This window comes from Acanthisitta chloris, unplaced genomic scaffold, assembly GCF_000695815.1.
Source record: "Acanthisitta chloris isolate BGI_N310 unplaced genomic scaffold, ASM69581v1 scaffold32304, whole genome shotgun sequence".
Taxonomy (NCBI): Eukaryota; Metazoa; Chordata; class Aves; order Passeriformes; family Acanthisittidae; genus Acanthisitta; species Acanthisitta chloris.
In genome coordinates, this window is record NW_008668171.1 from 4,803 (window position 1) to 22,777 (window position 17,975).

A 17,975-nucleotide genomic window follows, 5' to 3' on the forward strand; every position below is an offset into this window, starting at 1 on the left:
TCAGGACCAGGGCAAGGAGTTAAGAGCCAGGAAAGCTACACAATTGTCCTGCTAGACTACAAAGCACCAGCATGAATACAGATGGCAAGACGGAGCAGTGTGCAGGGTATGAAGTACAGGAATATACTGTGTGGAAACTCGAAACACAGATGCTGAAAAAAAGATCAAACAGAATGGACACACATAATGGACACTGGACTCTGAGCCCAAGGAAGACACACTTCAAGGACTTGATGTGTAATACATCCTCTATCAGTACGAGGCACTCCACAGGCTACACACCAGACACAGGTCACTTCATTTCAGAGAGCTCTCATTCGGGGAAGGAAATACTGTAGAGTGCTGGGCCCAGGTGTAGCTCCCTTATTATTTGGACCAGACCTATTCTGACAGACTGCTTTGCTCATATCAAGGCATGATCTTATTTGAACAATTCCTCCTTCTCTCAGAGTCCCTCTTCCCCAGATGTCAAACAGCTCTGAAGGTGCCCATTCCAGGCAACAGCACTACATGCAACCTTGCAGCAGTACGGTTCTTTTGCAGAGAAAGTTTAAACTGCCTTTCAAGTGTGCAGTTTGTATCTGTTCTTCTGCTACAGTTAACCTTAATTTTGTTTCCATCCCAAACAAGTACCACCTTGATTTACTCAGAAAGCATTACCTCCCTTGTCAGCCTAGCCTAATGAAACAAATGCCATTTTCCCTGTTCTCTGGTACTCTATTTTTGACATTGTAGCAGCTTCCTTCTCAACTCCTGCTATAACCTGAATTAATCAGCAGACATCACTGCCTAGTACTATTGATGAGAAAGGATGTTCACTATTTCTGAGACGTGAAAGTGCTGATTCCCACATCAATGCATCATGTCACATGCACTGAGCCATTGTCAGAAAAGAGAGATACACCTGGGAGTGAGCAAGCTGACCGAAGGTTCTTCCCCCTTAAAATTTGTACAGATTTTGGGCATGGCTGAGAAAAGACATATTTGGCTCTTTGGAGACCAGACAGCCAAATATTCCCAAGCACAAGTAATGCAGTGCCCTTCTGTGGCAGCTATTGGAATTACACAACTATATGAGACCCCAGATTTTCTGTTGTGGATCACAAGGTTCCAGTCCCTCTGTGGCAGCAGTCCCAGTTCCTGCTCTTCTGGTCACCTCTTCAGCACTCTTCCTCTTCACTTGCAAGGTGCTTGTCACTGGCTGTAAGAGAAAGCAAAAAAGAATTTGCCTTTACCTCCCCTCTCATACTGGAAAGTTGGCAGAACATGTGACTAGTTCCTTCCCTCCTGGAGGGAGGGATCTGGAGCACTGCAGGCAGACCTGACTGCTCCCCTCCTCTAGCCCATACCCTCACCACATGGGCAAACCTGGCTGTGAACCCACTCTGTGGAAGGAGAAGCAGCCTCACAAGAGCAAACCCACCAACAACTGTCCCCCGTGACTGCTCCAGCAGCAGGGCACTGCTCTCCACTGGACAACTGAGCCAACAGCTCCTCATGCAAAACCAAAACTACCCGTGGGCAGACCACTGTCAAATTACAGGGCTATGGAATTTACAGTTAGGAGCACATCCCTCCACAAGGGAGTCCATTTTGTACATTAAAATGCAGAGACTAAATAAGAGCTTCAGAACAAGGTAGTTTAAGCCAGATCACACTAGGAAATACTCACAATCATAAACATTTGCCAGGGATCTCTGAAGCAGGGAAACCTGTCACTTTTGCTCGTTTGTACAGTTCTTCAGCACATGGCTCTTCTACTCCCTCGTGTTTGCGCTTTGGAGAAACCTGGTCTGCTTGCGACAGCCTTGCCACTGTAGGAGGAAGAAGAGTCACTGCAATGGTTCTCCTGCCTTTAGATGGCCTCACAAGTCCATTCTGGCATAACCTGCCACAGAGCTGGGAGAAAGACTGCAGTGCACAAACACAGAGACATGCTGCCACAGCCTTGTTAAAAGCAGAATTAAATTCCCCAGAACAAACACAAAAGTATCCTCCTTTGACAGATGCCAGCTTAATTATACCTGATTAGCCCTACAGTGATCTGCACTTCTCCCTTGAGTGGCTGAATATGATCCATACAGGCAATAAAAGATTCACTTTAATGAACTCATATTCTTCAGCCCTTTTAGAAATGAAGGCTCACTGGGGACTTCTGAAGAAATCCTAAAGAAATGTGAGTGTGATACATGTTTTCTCAGCTACACACCCTCTTCTTATTAGAAAAGAATCTTCTTTTCCTGCCTATAATCTTCACATTGACATGAAACTCAAAAGCACACAAATAGCTCCAATTCACCTGTACTGGTGCTGCAGCCCTGCCCTGAAGCAGAGTCTGTGACAGGGCCACTTAGATCTTCCGCACATGAAGGGACTGATGCCAGTAAACCTAGAGAATGGCAAAGGATCTTGGTTAAGAAACAAAACACTCCCGAGGTGGGAGAAGCTTTTAACATGGAAACACCTTAGTGATCTCCAACCAGCACATCCATATCCCAAAGCAGGATGAGTTCAGAGCTGTGCTCATACACAGTGCTGGCCAGAGACACATACCATGATCCAGCAGCGTATTTATTTAAGATGCACTGCCTAGGTTTTCTTCCAAAGTGAAGAATGGACCACTGGTGGTATATGGATGGTGCCATGCTATCAGCAACTCTCCAAACTAATCAAACTCCACTCTTAGCTGTCCAAGAGCTCAGTGGAGCTCTCCCTGGAAAGCAATTGCTTCCTCTTACAAGGACTGGCCAGAGAGACAAGTGCTGTCTATTTTAAATCATGACCTTTCCTCCCAGCATTTCACCTTCTATTAAAGACACAAGCTTTTGCAATTGTTGGTACTTACAGAGGCCCCTATAGCGAGACAGCTGCTGGTAGATCTGCTTCATGCGTTCAATGTTCAGTCGGCTGGTCTCTGCATGGTTCACCATGGGCTTGGGGTAGTCCACGCCAATGATGCACTTGGCTGCCTTCTGCACAGACTCTGGGGCATTCCATGGTTCATAGATATATCGTGAGGGGAAACCCTTTAGTTTGGGCAGATACCTCCTGCAACACAAGTAAAAAGCAATGCAGCACTTGTAATGCACAGAAAGTGTCAGGCACCTGTCAGCCACTGACTGACTTAGGCTCACAGATCCAGCAATAAAGAAGCTCCAGCCACATCACTTACTTAACGTAGTCACCACTGGGGTCTGTGCGACGTCCGAAGCCCACAGGACAGTAACAGTGGAAGAACTGCTGGAAGAATGCACTGCACGAAAGCCACATCCAGCTGCCTGCATTTATGCTGAAATCTGCATCCAGCAACAGCTCATCAAATACCTGCAGCAATTGGAAGAAAAGGCACTGAGACCTTCCCTGGGCAGGACTTTGTGGTACACCCAAGATGCTATTTCAAATGGCAGGCACTGAACTGTGAGAAAAGAGCAGCAGCAAAGAGGCAATCTGCTGGCTGAAGCCAGATGGCTGGTCAATATATCTCATTTCCTGACACTTTCACGTAGGAAGGCATGGTCTGCTCACACTGATAAAGTGCTGGCTTATCTCTCATGCAGCCACAGACTAAATCACTAACTAGTGTTGCAGCAAGCTTTGGGTATTGATCCTAGCCTGGCAGGCATAACAAGTGCAAAGCACCAACTGTGGGAAGGAGATGATGCTGCACAGAAGAACGTGCACCAAAGCAAGAAGGAAGAACCCCTCTGAAGGTCCCAGAGCACACTACCACCGAAATGCAGAAAGAATTCAGCAGTAACTCACTCACATCCATGCACAGATGCTGCACTTTAAGCAGCACTTTCAATTATGCTGTTTTCTCAGCTTCATGACTAGATGCCCCTGCCTTCACTTTTTGTGTAGGGCAGTTGGCACACTGGATAGTTTCAGGCTCTCTGTCCCTTCAGATGGCCCAAGAGGAGGGTCTTTTACCTCTTTCCTTGAGAGACTCTAGACTCAGATTTCACAGTCATGGAGCGTTCCCTGACCGGCACGGTGATGGATTATACAATGAGGAAAAAGGTCCGGTTAAAAAGTGACATCAAACTCACAAAGAAAACAGATGGGCTGAGAGACTTTAAAAAAAAAAAAAAAAAAAAAGCCAAAAATAGCCAAAATCCACTTTGCTAAATACACCGATTTCCACATGACTTTCACAGGGAAAAGTTTTCAGCTCCAAGATGAAGATTCTGACCCAAAGAAGTAAAAGGCAGAAAGAAGTGAGTCTGTTGGCTGGCCAAAAGCCTGCTATCAAATCCTCTCTTCCACACACTTTTTTTTTTCTACACACGAAGCAAAAGCCATACCTGTGTGCCCATCCCTGCAGCAAGTGCCAGGGAGACTTTGTTCTCCTTAATGCCTCCTGCAAGTACCTGAAAATGTCAGGACTTACCCTGACTCCTGACTCCCAGCTGATCCAGAGGTCACCCCTGGTCAGGAAGCAGGCCACCGCATGCCTGGCCAGGTGGTGGATCCACCCTTCTTGTCTCAGTTGGGTCATGATTGCATCAATCCAAGGGAAGCCTGTCTTGCCCTCTGCCCACTTTGCTAAGGCTTCAGGGTTCCTGTCCCAGGGAATTTGTATACAGATGGGATTCCCCTCCATGCGATCAAACTTCGGGTTGTTGGTGGCTGCTGTGTAGAAAAACTCCCGCCACAGAAGCTGTCCATACAGAGAGAGGGGGGGTGTGCTGTTCCGCTTCACCTGTGGAGGAGAGAACAGAGGTATTCACAAGCACAGGAGAACTGGATTCAAGAAGCTGAGCTGTAAGTCACCACACATTTATTCACATTTCACACATCAGTTGCTGACAACTGCGATAAAGGAGCTCTACTCCAGATCACCCTTTACCAGAAAACCTAGGTGGTAAAGTCAGAGCACTGTTTTTGGTATACTCTGGACACTGACAAGTGACTGGAGTGATGCAAAACTAACATTAAAAGACTCTACATGACTCATAACACAGAAGTTCAGACTGAAGAACAAGGCACCAGCAGATATAAGGTCTGCTCGACTATATGCAGAAGAATCACTTTTCCTCACCCTCTTCTGTAGCAGCAGCAAGCTCAGCCCAACAGTCAAATACAAGGGAGGCAACTGTAACTTTTGCACCTGTTCTGGTACACTGTCTGGGAAACAGCACCATGCTCAAACCCAGCCTGCAGTCCAGGTGAACCTTTTGTCTTACCTTCTTATACAGCTCCCAGAGACGATAGTAAAACAAGCGGCAGGACAAGCAGCCAAAACGCAGGTAGGGGCTGAGTCCTGTAGGGCTGGCCAGCAGTGAATTGGCATTCATCCTCGGTCTTTCGTAGTTTGCAACCCATGCCTAGATGTATTCAGGAGAGATGAGCCATGAAAAGACATGTATTTGTGGGACACTGCTGAGGGCAGGCCTCTGTGCAGGTGGTGAGGCCTCTCAGGCCTGACGACACAAGCCTCTTCTATTCACTTCCAACCACTGCTGGGAGAGATCTCAAGTGGGCAATCCCAAACCCCACACCCCACTTAAGAAACGTAAACCCCACTTAAGAAACGTAAAACCTTTGCTCCAGGATTTAAATCAGTTCGGTATTTTGGCCAAGAAAAGGATTAAATTTGCTTTGCATGTGGGAGCTAATAATCCCAAGAGCTCCTAAGGATACAAGCTAACACACATGTTTATGTCCACGTATGTCCATTCAGATCTTTTTGTGGAGCATTATGTTGACAGTTTATTCCCCATTCAGCACAAGTATTTATGCTTTGATTTCTTGCAACTGCCACCAAGCTACCCAGCATGAAAAAAGTACAAATGGTCACCTTTCATTACTTTGAAATTGTTTTCCTTGTGCACTATAATCAATAACACATGCCCCATGGAAAAAAAAATCTGATTATTTCAGCAAGGAGCTTAAGAAATGCCAGCCAGTGAGGCAACATATTAACAAGTTGATGGACAAGGGGAAGGCATTCTTTTATAAGGATGACTTTGCACTAATACCTCACCTAAAGATAAAACAAAATGGTGTGCGGTATGCAGCAGGGACTGAACAACTTACAAGAGTTTCCAAATTTGCACTCTCTAAAGGAAACTGAAGGATAGAAACAAGAAAGAGAATCCTACATGCTTCAAACAGCAGCATAACTAATATACAGGTCTACTTTGGGTCTGAGGAAGCCCAGCAGCTTCCTGCTCCACACACAATCCAAGATCACAAAAGTGTTTCAACAATACCAAACACTCCTTCCAGAGGTGAATGCTGTGACCACTGCTAGGAAGAGCAGGGAATACAGTAATGGGCAGCACTCAACATTTTTCATTTGAAGGCACAGTCTGCAGGAATCACCACTCAAATAACACAGGTTACCTTTCTTTCCAAGTGCTTATCCAGGCGTGCCAAAGCTTCCGTCTCCCCTCCTTGCCAAACTGCAGGGGCAAGACCATCTGTAGGAAAGCCTGAAAGAAAGAATTTTGTGAGATTTGAAGCCATACCTAAGGGCATAGGTATGGGATTAAGCACTAACAGCAAAACACTACATACTAGAGTTGGCTAACACACGGCTTACTTGCTGCTCTAATCCTCGTACAGCAGGCAAATCATGTGGAGTACGAGGAGAGCCTGCTCATGACACTGCACTACAAGGGCCTGACCCTGCAATGCTTCAGGCAGCCTTATGGTGACTTCTCCACTGCCCACAGCCAGTACACTCTCTGGTGTGTCCACACCACCCACACAGCTCTGCCCCAAGGGCCAGAGCAGCTGGCAATGGAACACCTGCTCCACAGTTCCACCTTACAGAATACCTTGCATCGACATCAGCAGCTCACCAGATAACCTGGCTGCTCCTAGTGAGGCTCCTATTCTGCTGAAAGTTGGTGCTGGGGAAGGCACTGGATTAGTGCTGAAGAACCACTGCAAATGGGGAAGCAATAATGCAGTCTCCCTGCAGCACAGCAGTGCTCTGTGCTAACAGAGGAGCCTCCCCTGAGAGCAAGCAGAGCAGTGTAAGGTCACAGGCAGTCTCACATTAGGCCAGACAATAAAGCAAGTAGATCTCCCCAGGACTGCAGCCCATACTGACTGCTGAAACTGTGCCATAAGGTACAAGGTGATGCCTCCTATAAAGCTGGTATGGAGCTTCCAGGCCCACACAAGCAGGCAGTATTCTGCATTAACCCTTTCTTCCCCTGCATTTAGATTCACTTCCCTGATGTAGGTCTTGCCCTCATGCCTCACCTATTCACTCTCCTTCTCCAAGGAAAACATAGGACCATAAGGCATAGCAGGATGAGTGAAAGAAGTTTATGTAATATCTTTTGTCTTGCTAAGCTCCCAAATTGGTGCTGCTTGGCAATAACTGAATGAAATTATCTAAGCCTGGTACACAATTAGTTTAGCTCTTCAGGTCTGTTACACAACATGTCTGAGATGGCAGTCAAAGGAAAGCAGCTGGTAAGGACATGAGATACTGATACAGTGGTTACATGCTCTGTATAGCAGAGAACATAAGGACAGACAGATGCAGAGCACTTCAGAGAAATGCTAAAGGGGACACTGGGCATTGACAACAGTGCAAGGTACATCAGTGTGTTTTCACAAGGTCCAGCACTCACTGAAAACATTAGAGTGCAGCAGCCCAGGTCAGGTGAGAACATGTACCAGACATCAGAAACAGTTCCACTAGATACCATTTCAGCTGGCAGTTAATCCTTGCCTTAACTCTTGACACATACCCAGCTCTTCCAGGGATGGGACCCCATACACATCGTCATGGTTCTCCTGAATGTCCACTTTACATGTCTCCATCTGCTGACTTATTACAGTGCTCACTGGCTTCTTTGGGAGTTCCATACGGCTAATGATGGCCTGGAAGCGCTTGTAGGTGAGGGGTGGCTTGTGGCCATTCAGCTCTATTATTCTGGAGACAAAATAAGCAAGGTGAAACAACAACACAGACTCGCTACCACAGAAGACACAAGAAAATGACAGCCAAACTGCACCCTGCTATCTCTGCTCAGGACAGCCTTTCACTTTGGATACATAAATCCTTATAGATCTATACCTTTCATGTGATGCACCCCTCAAAGGGATGTTAACACCAACCAACCAAAATCCCAAAATACACCAGAAAACAAAACACCACATACTTACTCACCTCCAAAGGAAAAACCTGAAACAGCTCCAGCTGAATCAGGTTCAGCATTGCATCTCTCTCCCAGAGTTCCTTATCAGACTCCTGTACAAAACCTCAATCTGGTTACTGCCTTTCTGTCTCCCCAAGATGGCAAATACCAAACCTGCACCTGTTCCCCTGACACCTCGTGATATCCTAACCTGATTCTGACCTCATTTCCTGGCTGTCTGACACAGAAGCCCCAGCCTGTTAGTGACCCCTCTTCCACCTATCTCAGATGAGACAAATCCCAGTTTGCGTCATTCCTCTCTCCCTGTGATTAGAGACATCACCATCCTCCCCCACGCCATAAGGTCACAAGCAGCCCTGCTTGATGCTAATCACCATTTGCAGATCATGCTATGGAAAAGGTCATGGTTCCTTATTCCTCTACTTCACTAAACATCCACAGCCTGCTGGGGCCATGCAGTCTTATTTTTCCTGGGACAGAGAGCTTAGAGAAGCTCCCTGGGCAAAGGTAAGCTTCCACAGGCTGAAAGATGCAATTTTTAACCCCTCTCCTGCAGGGAGAGGAAGGAGTTAACAGCAAAGCAGACAGCACAGGGATCTCGAGCATTACATAAAGCTGAGGCAGCCGACACCACAGCTCACATAGGAGCTGCAGCAGAGCAGCCTTCCCCACCCATTACAATCAACAGCTTATGCAAGGGGCCGGGCTTAAAGCCCGGGGTTCTGGCTGACGCCATGTGCCATCCCTTCCCCCGAGGTCGCACGTGTCGAGAGGCGGAGCGACACGCCGGCCCCGGCCTCTCCCAGCTCCCCGCACGTGTGCTCCGCGGTGACCCCACCGCCCCCGCTGCACTGCGGGGGCGGCCCCCACCGAGCCCAGGCCTCCTACACACAGTCGGCAGAGGGAAAGGCAGCCTTCCCCACAGGCAGCGCGACTCCAGAGATTAAAAATGAAGCCTCCTGCAGTTTCCTGCTTCTAAATTGTTAACATTGGGAAATAAAGGCACTAACAAACAGGATAGGGAGGAAGGGCAGGCCATTGGGATGTGCAGGGAATGCAAAGCACTGTACATTTTTAGTGCCGGGCTATACACATGGCCACCGTGTAGGCACAGCACACTGCCACCGCCCCAAGCAGGTGTATTTATTTGTATCTGCCTTAAAGCAAACATATTCTGTCCTGCATCACCACATCTGAGTGCACCTCCTCTGCTTTCCCCCACGCACATTTTGGCTGTCTGTCTCTCTGTACCACCTCAGCGATGGCAAGAGATGATGGAACTCTCATGAATACTACCCACCACAATCTTCTCTGCAGCTTGCTTTGAGCGCTCAAGCCCCCAAACAAGTCCAGCCAAAGATCCCCACAAAATCAATGTTGCTGCCAGAAGAGAAGCAAGGTGTTTCCAGTTACAGCATTCTAAAAAGGCCCACTTGTTTCCAGAGGAGATCCAAGCTTGCTAGAGAAAAGTGACAAAGCTGCACCGTGTTTGCCCTGAGGTGCTTGGAATGGGAGCAGGGAAGCTACTTCTTTCACACTGCCTCTTTTTTCATAACTCTTCCACAGATCAACTGAGGCTGCAGCAGCTCAGTCCGAGATACACACCATTATACCACATCCCAGATCCACAGCTAAAACTTTTGTGGACAGCTAGCTACTTGGAGCACAATCACTGTGACTAGCAGGTGGATGCCAGTGTCTATATTTGACATCCTCAAGAATGTGAATACTAATGAAGTTACCTAGCACAGTTCCTGAATTATTAAACAGACATTATTGGATCTGGCACACGAATTTTACAAGACAGGACAAATCACACATCTCACAGCACCTGACACTGGCATTATGGACAAAATCTGGACCTTCACAATACTGCCGTGAAAAGAAATATCAAGCATTTGGTATTGCAGCACACTGGATATTGTAACACGTACTGGGTATTGTACTGCTGTTCAGCCTTCCGTACAAAGGTTTGTATAGGAAGCCCCCCAAGCAGGAGTCCTTTTTTTTCCCCTCATACTGTCCTTCTAATCCAGGCCATACAATCTCACAGGACTTTCACTGATGAAAAAAAAGGGGAGGTCCCTCACCAGGATTCAATACTCCCATTTCATCCATCTTCCCCAGCACAACCTGCAGATTTATGAGAGGCACTTATTCTTCTAGTTTTCTTGAAGTGGAACAGGGAAGAGCAGAATCACAGTATTCACCACACAGAACCTAAACTTACTTAGTGAGCACACACATGAATGGCTGAGGTACCAAACTAGCAATATAGTGCGCAGCACAGTACTACCTTGATGCTAGAAATTATGAGGGTCTTTTTGACTGTCAGTCACACAGTTACACTTCACCTCAAGAAAGCAGGCAACCAAAACCTGGCCAAACACACTTCCAGCACTGCTGTGATTATTATAAGGCATCCTACAGTCAGTCACCTGTGACAGCAGTGTGTCTGCAGACTCAATGCACACCCTCACAGGTGTCAGCTTCTGACTCACATCTCCACAGCAGTGTCCCAGTGGGATGGCTAATGGGCTTAGGAAAGCTGCATGTCTCAAAAACCTTGACACCTCAGCTCATTTGCAAATGACAGGGCTGGGTTCTGGCAAGGGACTGAGTGTGCTCCCCCCTGCCTCCTTGCAGAGGAGGAGACGCTGCCAGCACTCAGCAAGCAGCTCAATGCACCTCACTACCAACTCACACAGACTATTTAGTCAGCCTCACCAGCTTATGCAATTGCTCTGATCCGAATTCCCACTCCAGAGAGCTCACGTAGGGCTACACATACATAAGACAAGAGGTATTTCTACACAGCCAAAGAGACAATGGAAAGATAACCAATAGATATGTCCATCCAGCACATGCTGGACAAAGGACGAACAATGCAACTTCTGCAGAAACACACACTGAGAAGAGGAAAGATGAAGAACTGACTTGATGACAGGCTAGGTATCAGCACTGGGGGAAAACACCTGACACCACAGCACCATGCAAGACAGGAAAGGAAAACAAGATCTTGCAGGCAGAAGTTTGACTTAACCTTCTTAGATGGAAATAACTCACCTTTTTGGCATAGTGTAATGAACTGCAGAACTGTGATGGCATGCACACCTTCCCAGAGCTTGGTTCCTTTAAGTTAGTATATGCTCCTATTAGAACACATTTAACTATCATTTAAGCCTTAGGCTAGGGTATTTGAAGAAAAGCTGCTCCTGATGCACGCTACAAACATACAAGCTCAAAGTGTTCTTTTCTGACCTAAACCACTCCCCCTGAATAAACCAGGCCTGCTCAGGATTACAGAAACCACAGTGCTGACTGCCAATGAGCACACTACAAAGGATTTAGATCCTAAGGAGGAGAAAACAGGCAGACACAGAGAAGAGATGAAACAACGTGTCAGTTGGAAGTTGTCAGACAGAATAATTGTCAAGCAAAGGCTTTGAGCAGGCTAAGATGATACCCAAGAGATTAGCTTTTCTGTCTGACTTCTACAATCTGAGCATCGCTAATCTTGACTGGGGTCAAGATCTTCTTAGGAGTATTTTTCAGCACTGATGTTGATTTTTCATAGCCCTCTTTTTGCTTTGGGGGAGATGAGGGGAAGGATGCTCTGATAATCACATAGCTATGCTGGCAGTGCCAACAAGGAGCACATTGTAATTTTCCTACTGGGTAAAACTGGTCAAATTCACAAACTAACTGAACAGACTCTTGGTAATGTTTAAAAGGAGCTGGTGGAGGTGGTACCAGGAATACACTGCAGGGGGGAAGAGGAGAACTGCTGGAATCATTTATGTAGAAATGAAAGATTAGTCTAAATTGTTTAAAACTAGGCTGACAAGCTTGTTGGAAATCTGATTAAAGAAATGTAAGAAGTAGGATGCTACCACCTGCTAATTATGCAGAAAAAGCATTAAGGTGAGCAGAGGGACAATGCATACTGTGAGTTGTTGAAGGGTGAGGTGATATAGCCTGAAACTTCCCGGACAAATACAGTACCAGAACTGTATTACCACCTGCTGAGAAATCTCAGAGATGCCAAGAACCAAGAAATGTCAGAGTAACTGGAGACTGGAACTGTGTTTACATAGACTGGGCAACTGTCACACCCCATCATGTGCCAAAAACCAATTTTCGAGTTGTCACTAATGACTGCTTCATGGAACAAGTGATCAAGAACCCACAAAGAGAGGCAATTCAAGACTCAGGCAGTGCTAAGGTATAGCTGAATATGTTATTTATCACTTGCCTGCTCTAACTGTGACTTTGGCATGCATCAAACATCCTTCCAGAAGCAACAATACCATAATGATTTTTATTTCAGTAAGAGAAATGCATCAAAATAGGGGAGCATGCTAAGCAAAACAAACAAGCTGAGATGCAAACCAGCTGATTTATAGATGACACTGGGGAAAAAATTCAACAATTGCACATAAACCATGAAAAAAAAATTTCAAAAAGATCACACGTCAAAACAATTAAAGATAAGCAAAGATAATAGAAGGCAGAATCCTTCAGGCAAATGAAGACAAATAAAGATAGAATCCCCCCAAACTCTGGCAGGTTAACCCAAATGAAAGTCTGAGAAACCTTTTTGAAAAAAGCATAAATATTAAAAAAAAAATCCCCTTCATAGACATTCCAGGATATTTACAGGGCCAAGAGGTGATCAAGAAATCAAAAAAACCAGAGACTGAAATGGCACAGCAAAACCCCTTGCATTTATTTTTGCATGTGTATTCACTATGGAGGTATGACTCTTGAGGTTTTTTTAACAAAATGTATCAGGAGGAGATGTCACAGACTGGGAGGGTCAGGAATAAGTACCACGAAACAATGCTATGCTTGAACTGCAAAAGTTTGCCAGGACCAGCAAATATTCACTCAAGAATTGTAAAGAACATCATGAAATACACAAACCAATAGCTGCTGCATGTAAGGTAAAACTGCCCAAATACTATGAGAGGAAAAACAGCAAATACAACTCTGTATTTAAAAAGTGTTTCAGAGGCATTAGAGGGATGAATGAACAGAGTCTGTTATGTGCATTAGTCAGATGGATAGACAGTACTAATGGAAGCAGTGAATGCATGGGTACAAGCAAAATGCTGGAGGGTTAATTTGGCCCTTGGTAAAGGGAAGTTGTGCCTGAAAAATCTATTTGTGACATTTGAGCCTAGAGTAAAGGTGATTCAGTTGATATATTCTGTGTGGCTTTTGAGAAGCCATCTGACTACATCCCTCACTGAAAATTTTCACAGAAACCACAGTAAGTTGGGATAAAGGAAAAGTCCATGCAGACAGAAAATTCTTTGAGATACAGGATAAAGTAGGAATCCATTTTTCCAAAAGGAAGAGAAATCCTGCACAAAGCTGAACTAGGGCTTGTGCTGCTCAATATTTTTTATAAAATATCTGGGGAGGTACAAAAAAATAGCATGATGATAAAGTGTACTGACGCAATAGCTAAAGATAAAAGGCAACTCAAAAATGTCCCTATACACCACATGACCAGCTGACAAAAATATCAGATGAAATGCAGTGCTGGTCATGTTGTTTCTCCATATGCACAGCTATGCAATATTAAACTTATTTGTACAGTAGCAGCCTCTCAAAGAGCTATGACCATTCTGGAAGGAGGCCCTGAGACAACAATTTAAGTGTGTAGCACAACTCAGAAAAGCAAAAATAATGCTATTAACTAACCAGAAAACATCATAGCACTCTCAAAATCCATGTCACTCCTACGTTTTGAACACAAGTTACAGTTTTCACCACTGCTCTCCATTTCTAGAAATATTCTGAATTACAAAGAAAGGTGACAAAGCTTACAAGAGATATGGAACAGATTCCACCTGAAAACTTAAGTAAACTAGGACTCATCATCTTGGAAAAGACAAAGATAACATGAGGAAGAATGTGAGGGTCATTGACATTGAAGGGGTGAGGATGCAATAAACATTCATGGTCTCTTCTAATGCAAAAATCAGAAAGCATCTTGTGCTGATGAGACAGGTCCAAGAAGCATCCCCCTCACTCCAAAGACAAACATTTCCACACAGCATATTCTAACTGCAAAGCTCCTTCCCATAGGAAGTTATGGATATTAAAGACTTCTAGGAGAAAATCTACATTTGGCAATGCTGGCAGAAGTCACATGGAAAAAAAAAAAGGGAAATTAAAAACCCAAGCAATCTATTAGAATAGTACTGAAACATGGTTGAAGTCAAGCATGCCTTAGAGTTCTAGCTGACAGACAGTCCACTGTTTCAAATCACACTTATATAGAGAGATTATATATATAATAAGCAAATACATAAAACTCAGCATTAAGACAAAGCTGCTCCATTGCAAATACACAACAAAGACAAGGCATTCAGGTTCTAGATAAGGTAAGTTTGCCCCAATCCACCTTGTTCTACTTCTTCCAGCTGTCCTGGCACATCCATCAGTTACAAGCTCTGCCTTCATAAACAGTCTGAGACAACAGCTTTATTACAATGAAGCAAAAAAAAAAAAAAGCTGTCTATACAGTGAGGACATGCTCAAGAAGAAGAATCAATAGGACACAGTTTGGAGAATTAAATGACAGTCAAGTACAGAGTTTAATAAGCTTGAGGCAACACCCTTCATGTCACTGTCAGCACTCTGACATGTTCTAATCAAAAGTGCAAGTGTGTGGAGAAATCTTTCTAGGCTCACACAAGAAGACAGTGATCAGCATAATGGAGGAGACTGAAGTCTTCCTAGACATGACAATCCCAGCCTAGCCCAGGCAGCACTTCTGCCCTTGCTCTCCCCATACCTGTCCAGGTCATAGAGGGTGTGGGAGTTCTCTATCACCACCTCCACGCCAGCCTCCTTGGCCAGTTTGATGATAGCTGCATCTCTCTCCTTTCCAAATGGCTCCGAGTCATATTCAAAGGTGAGACGAGTGACTCCCCATTCCTACAAGAAACAAAATATACCCAGTTGTCAAACAGAAGACTCTTTCTAACAAACACAATTACAAATAAGGATTTTAGAATTCCTAGACAGTATCCTGGAAGCTTAGAGAGTGTTCCTGTGAGGAACAGCAGTCTGGATTTGAGACAACCAAAGCATCAACAATTTTATCAGCTCTCACAAACATTGCATCTGCTATCCAAATTCATAAATGTCAGGTTTGAAACGTGTTAGGAGGAAGTTATTTTCTAATATCATTCTTAGGTTTCAGGTCAGTTCCCAAGCCTAGCAACACCTTGTTTTGTTGCACATGCTGTCCCAAAGTAAACCTACCATCCTGCGCCAGCATTTGCAGAGAAAGCATTTCAGACAACTCTTTCAGTACAAGCTCTGCTCAAAACCCCGTACTTTGATACAGAGACTATCATTAGTAAAACCAATACAGTCTAAATTTTTCCCAATATCTCTTTATAGACATCACATAATAGGGAACCAATGTCCAACTCAAGTTGCAAGAAAGAGGGTAATGGGAAATGCAGGACACAGGTTCACTCAGCTGCCATCCTTTCTGGCCTGCACAGTAGAGTATGATACTGTGATTCGGATTTAAACTGAAGTCCTGCCTTCTGGGAGTTATTTTAGAATCACAGAATGGTTGAGTTGGAAGGGACCTTCTTGATCATCTAGTTCCAACCCCCAAAGTTTACCCTAGTCAAACAATGCACCTATTCCAATCTTCGTACCTTTAATAGATCCCTCACAAATTACAAGGAATAAGTCTTATGAAATAGCATTCAGGCTCTTTCAGGCTTTTCTAGAGCACAGATTGTTCTCAAAGTCTGTGGCCTACTTTTCCTCAGAAAATGAATCCTATGAGAAGAGGTTTAATGGTTTCCACAGCGACACTCCCAAGACATCTTTCAAGCAGCGCAGCAGCCCACAGACTTGTTTAGCACACAGTCAAACACAGCCAGAAATCTGTCAACACTTAAAAACCCCCTCAAACAACTAAGATATGAACCACATTCTCCAAGTGAGATAGTCTAAGTCAGCCCGGTATATACAGGAGACTTTTCCACCTCCAAAACAGAAACAAAGAACAAACATGGTTGAAAGCCATTAAAAATGTCAAAGATGGGGAAGGTAATTTAGAAGCAGGAAACAACTGTACAAGTCCCCTTCTTTTCTAAACTTGCAGGTTCAGTCCTAAAATTAATTTTAGAAAGGACAGAGAAATAAACCAGTTATGTACCACTGAATGTAGATCTCTGAGGGGTCTTTCACTTATTTTTCAAACTAAGATCATGACAGTATCCATAACTCAGAGCAGGGGTCAAGACAGACACATTCTAGGCCCTGCCCTGCTCCTATGTGATTTAACAACTTCATTTGAAAGTTTTCTTTCTTTTATAAGAAAGACAGTATCAGCTGAAAGGCTTGGAAATTATAGATTTGTTCTTGAAAAAAATACATGTTACTGTCTTGAAAAAATAGAATGGAATAAAAAAACATGTAAGGCTAACAGAAGCTTTATATAAGCATACAAAACTCTAAATTCATGTATTTCCTACAGTTTTGAGAAGGCCACTGCTCTATGTGATATGGTAGTACACAGGAAGCAGAGCACAACCATTCAGAAAACTTGTTAGCTGGATGACAATAAATTGCTGCAGATACACAAAACAAAAGTCATGACTGATGACTTGCCTCTTTGTATCTAGTCTATAGCAAAGAAAAACTGTAGGGGGGAAAACACCAAAGGGATTGTGAGCAAACAACACACTTTGATAGAAGAGGTAGAATTACAGACATTTGTTCAGAGAAAGTGAGACAAATACTCCTGCAAAGATTAACATCTTGCTAACAAGTACACTTCTCACAGTATCATGTACAATAGTGCCTTTGCAGTGAAAGTTAGCGACAACATAGCCCACCCAGCTACTGGCAGCAAGAGCAGAAATTGTATTAGGTCTAAGTGTTGCATTATGACATGTGACATAAATCTCCTCTCCGCAACAGCTGACAGCAAGGTATGAGCTGCTGCTAATTCAGAGCAGCTCTGGAGGAGTGAATGCCCACAAAGGCCATATATTTACCATATAATAGCATAAACTTCCCTCTACGCTCTTTTCAGCTTTGTTACAGCACATCTAAGACATTCATCAACTCACCTGCCCAGACAAAATAAGCTGTAGGAAAAAGCAGCTCTGGCTGATTCCATAACAATCTCTCCAAACCTCAGACTCTGCCAACTATTGTATATTCTTTGACAAAAGCAAGCTATTTCTTCCTACGAAGTTTCAATTATCCTGTGAATACCATGAACTACTACTAGCCAGAACTTATTTGCAGATCAAAAGGTAAGAATAACCCAGACTCTCAAAAGGCTAAAAGCAGCACATAGGTTGTGCCATGTGTTAAGATGCAAAAGCCAAAGTAAATATCCATGGCCCATCTCACCTGCACAGTCTGATTCCCCTCTGGAGGAGGTACTGCCCTCCTCCAGAAAATGCAGATTGGTACCATTTACACCTCTCCTTCTCATCAGATCGTCTATAGTTGGCTTTGGGGACACTAGTTCCGGCAACCACATGTAAGGCACAGTCCACATGACAAAGCCAGCTCGTAAGACTATTGGGAACCACGTATTTTTCATTTCATTTTGACAGTCTAGTAAAGACCTAGAGAATCAATGAGCTTCAAAGACACTGGGAAATACAATCTTAGAGCAGGGCAGAGAAGAATGATACTGTTTGAAGAGCCTTGATATTCACGGCAATGCTCTTGTCATTTCTGACATCCACAGCACTGACACATCATTTTAGAAATGTAGCCCACTAATCCATCATCGACCACCAAGGTAACTGCATATTCCACATCCTAAGCAGAACATCAGCA

At 44.4% G+C, this 17,975-nt stretch overlaps 1 protein-coding gene across 1 annotated transcript in view; it reads right to left on the reverse strand.

Moving 5' to 3' along the window:
* Positions 1 to 1,037: 1,037 nt before the first annotated feature.
* The window catches only part of CRY2 (cryptochrome circadian clock 2), a 17,618-nt gene continuing 680 nt past the window's right edge, over positions 1,038 to 17,975 (reverse strand). Inside the window, exons 2-11 of the mRNA XM_009072794.1 lie at positions 14,938 to 15,080; positions 7,716 to 7,900; positions 6,349 to 6,437; positions 5,187 to 5,327; positions 4,391 to 4,702; positions 3,173 to 3,324; positions 2,846 to 3,048; positions 2,300 to 2,389; positions 1,673 to 1,814; positions 1,038 to 1,201 (exon numbers count right to left, since the gene is read on the reverse strand). Of these exons, the coding sequence (XP_009071042.1) occupies positions 1,675 to 1,814; positions 2,300 to 2,389; positions 2,846 to 3,048; positions 3,173 to 3,324; positions 4,391 to 4,702; positions 5,187 to 5,327; positions 6,349 to 6,437; positions 7,716 to 7,833 (1,245 nt within the window). The 5' untranslated portion in view covers positions 7,834 to 7,900; positions 14,938 to 15,080 and the 3' untranslated portion in view covers positions 1,038 to 1,201; positions 1,673 to 1,674. The remainder of the gene's footprint in view (positions 1,202 to 1,672; positions 1,815 to 2,299; positions 2,390 to 2,845; positions 3,049 to 3,172; positions 3,325 to 4,390; positions 4,703 to 5,186; positions 5,328 to 6,348; positions 6,438 to 7,715; positions 7,901 to 14,937; positions 15,081 to 17,975) is intronic.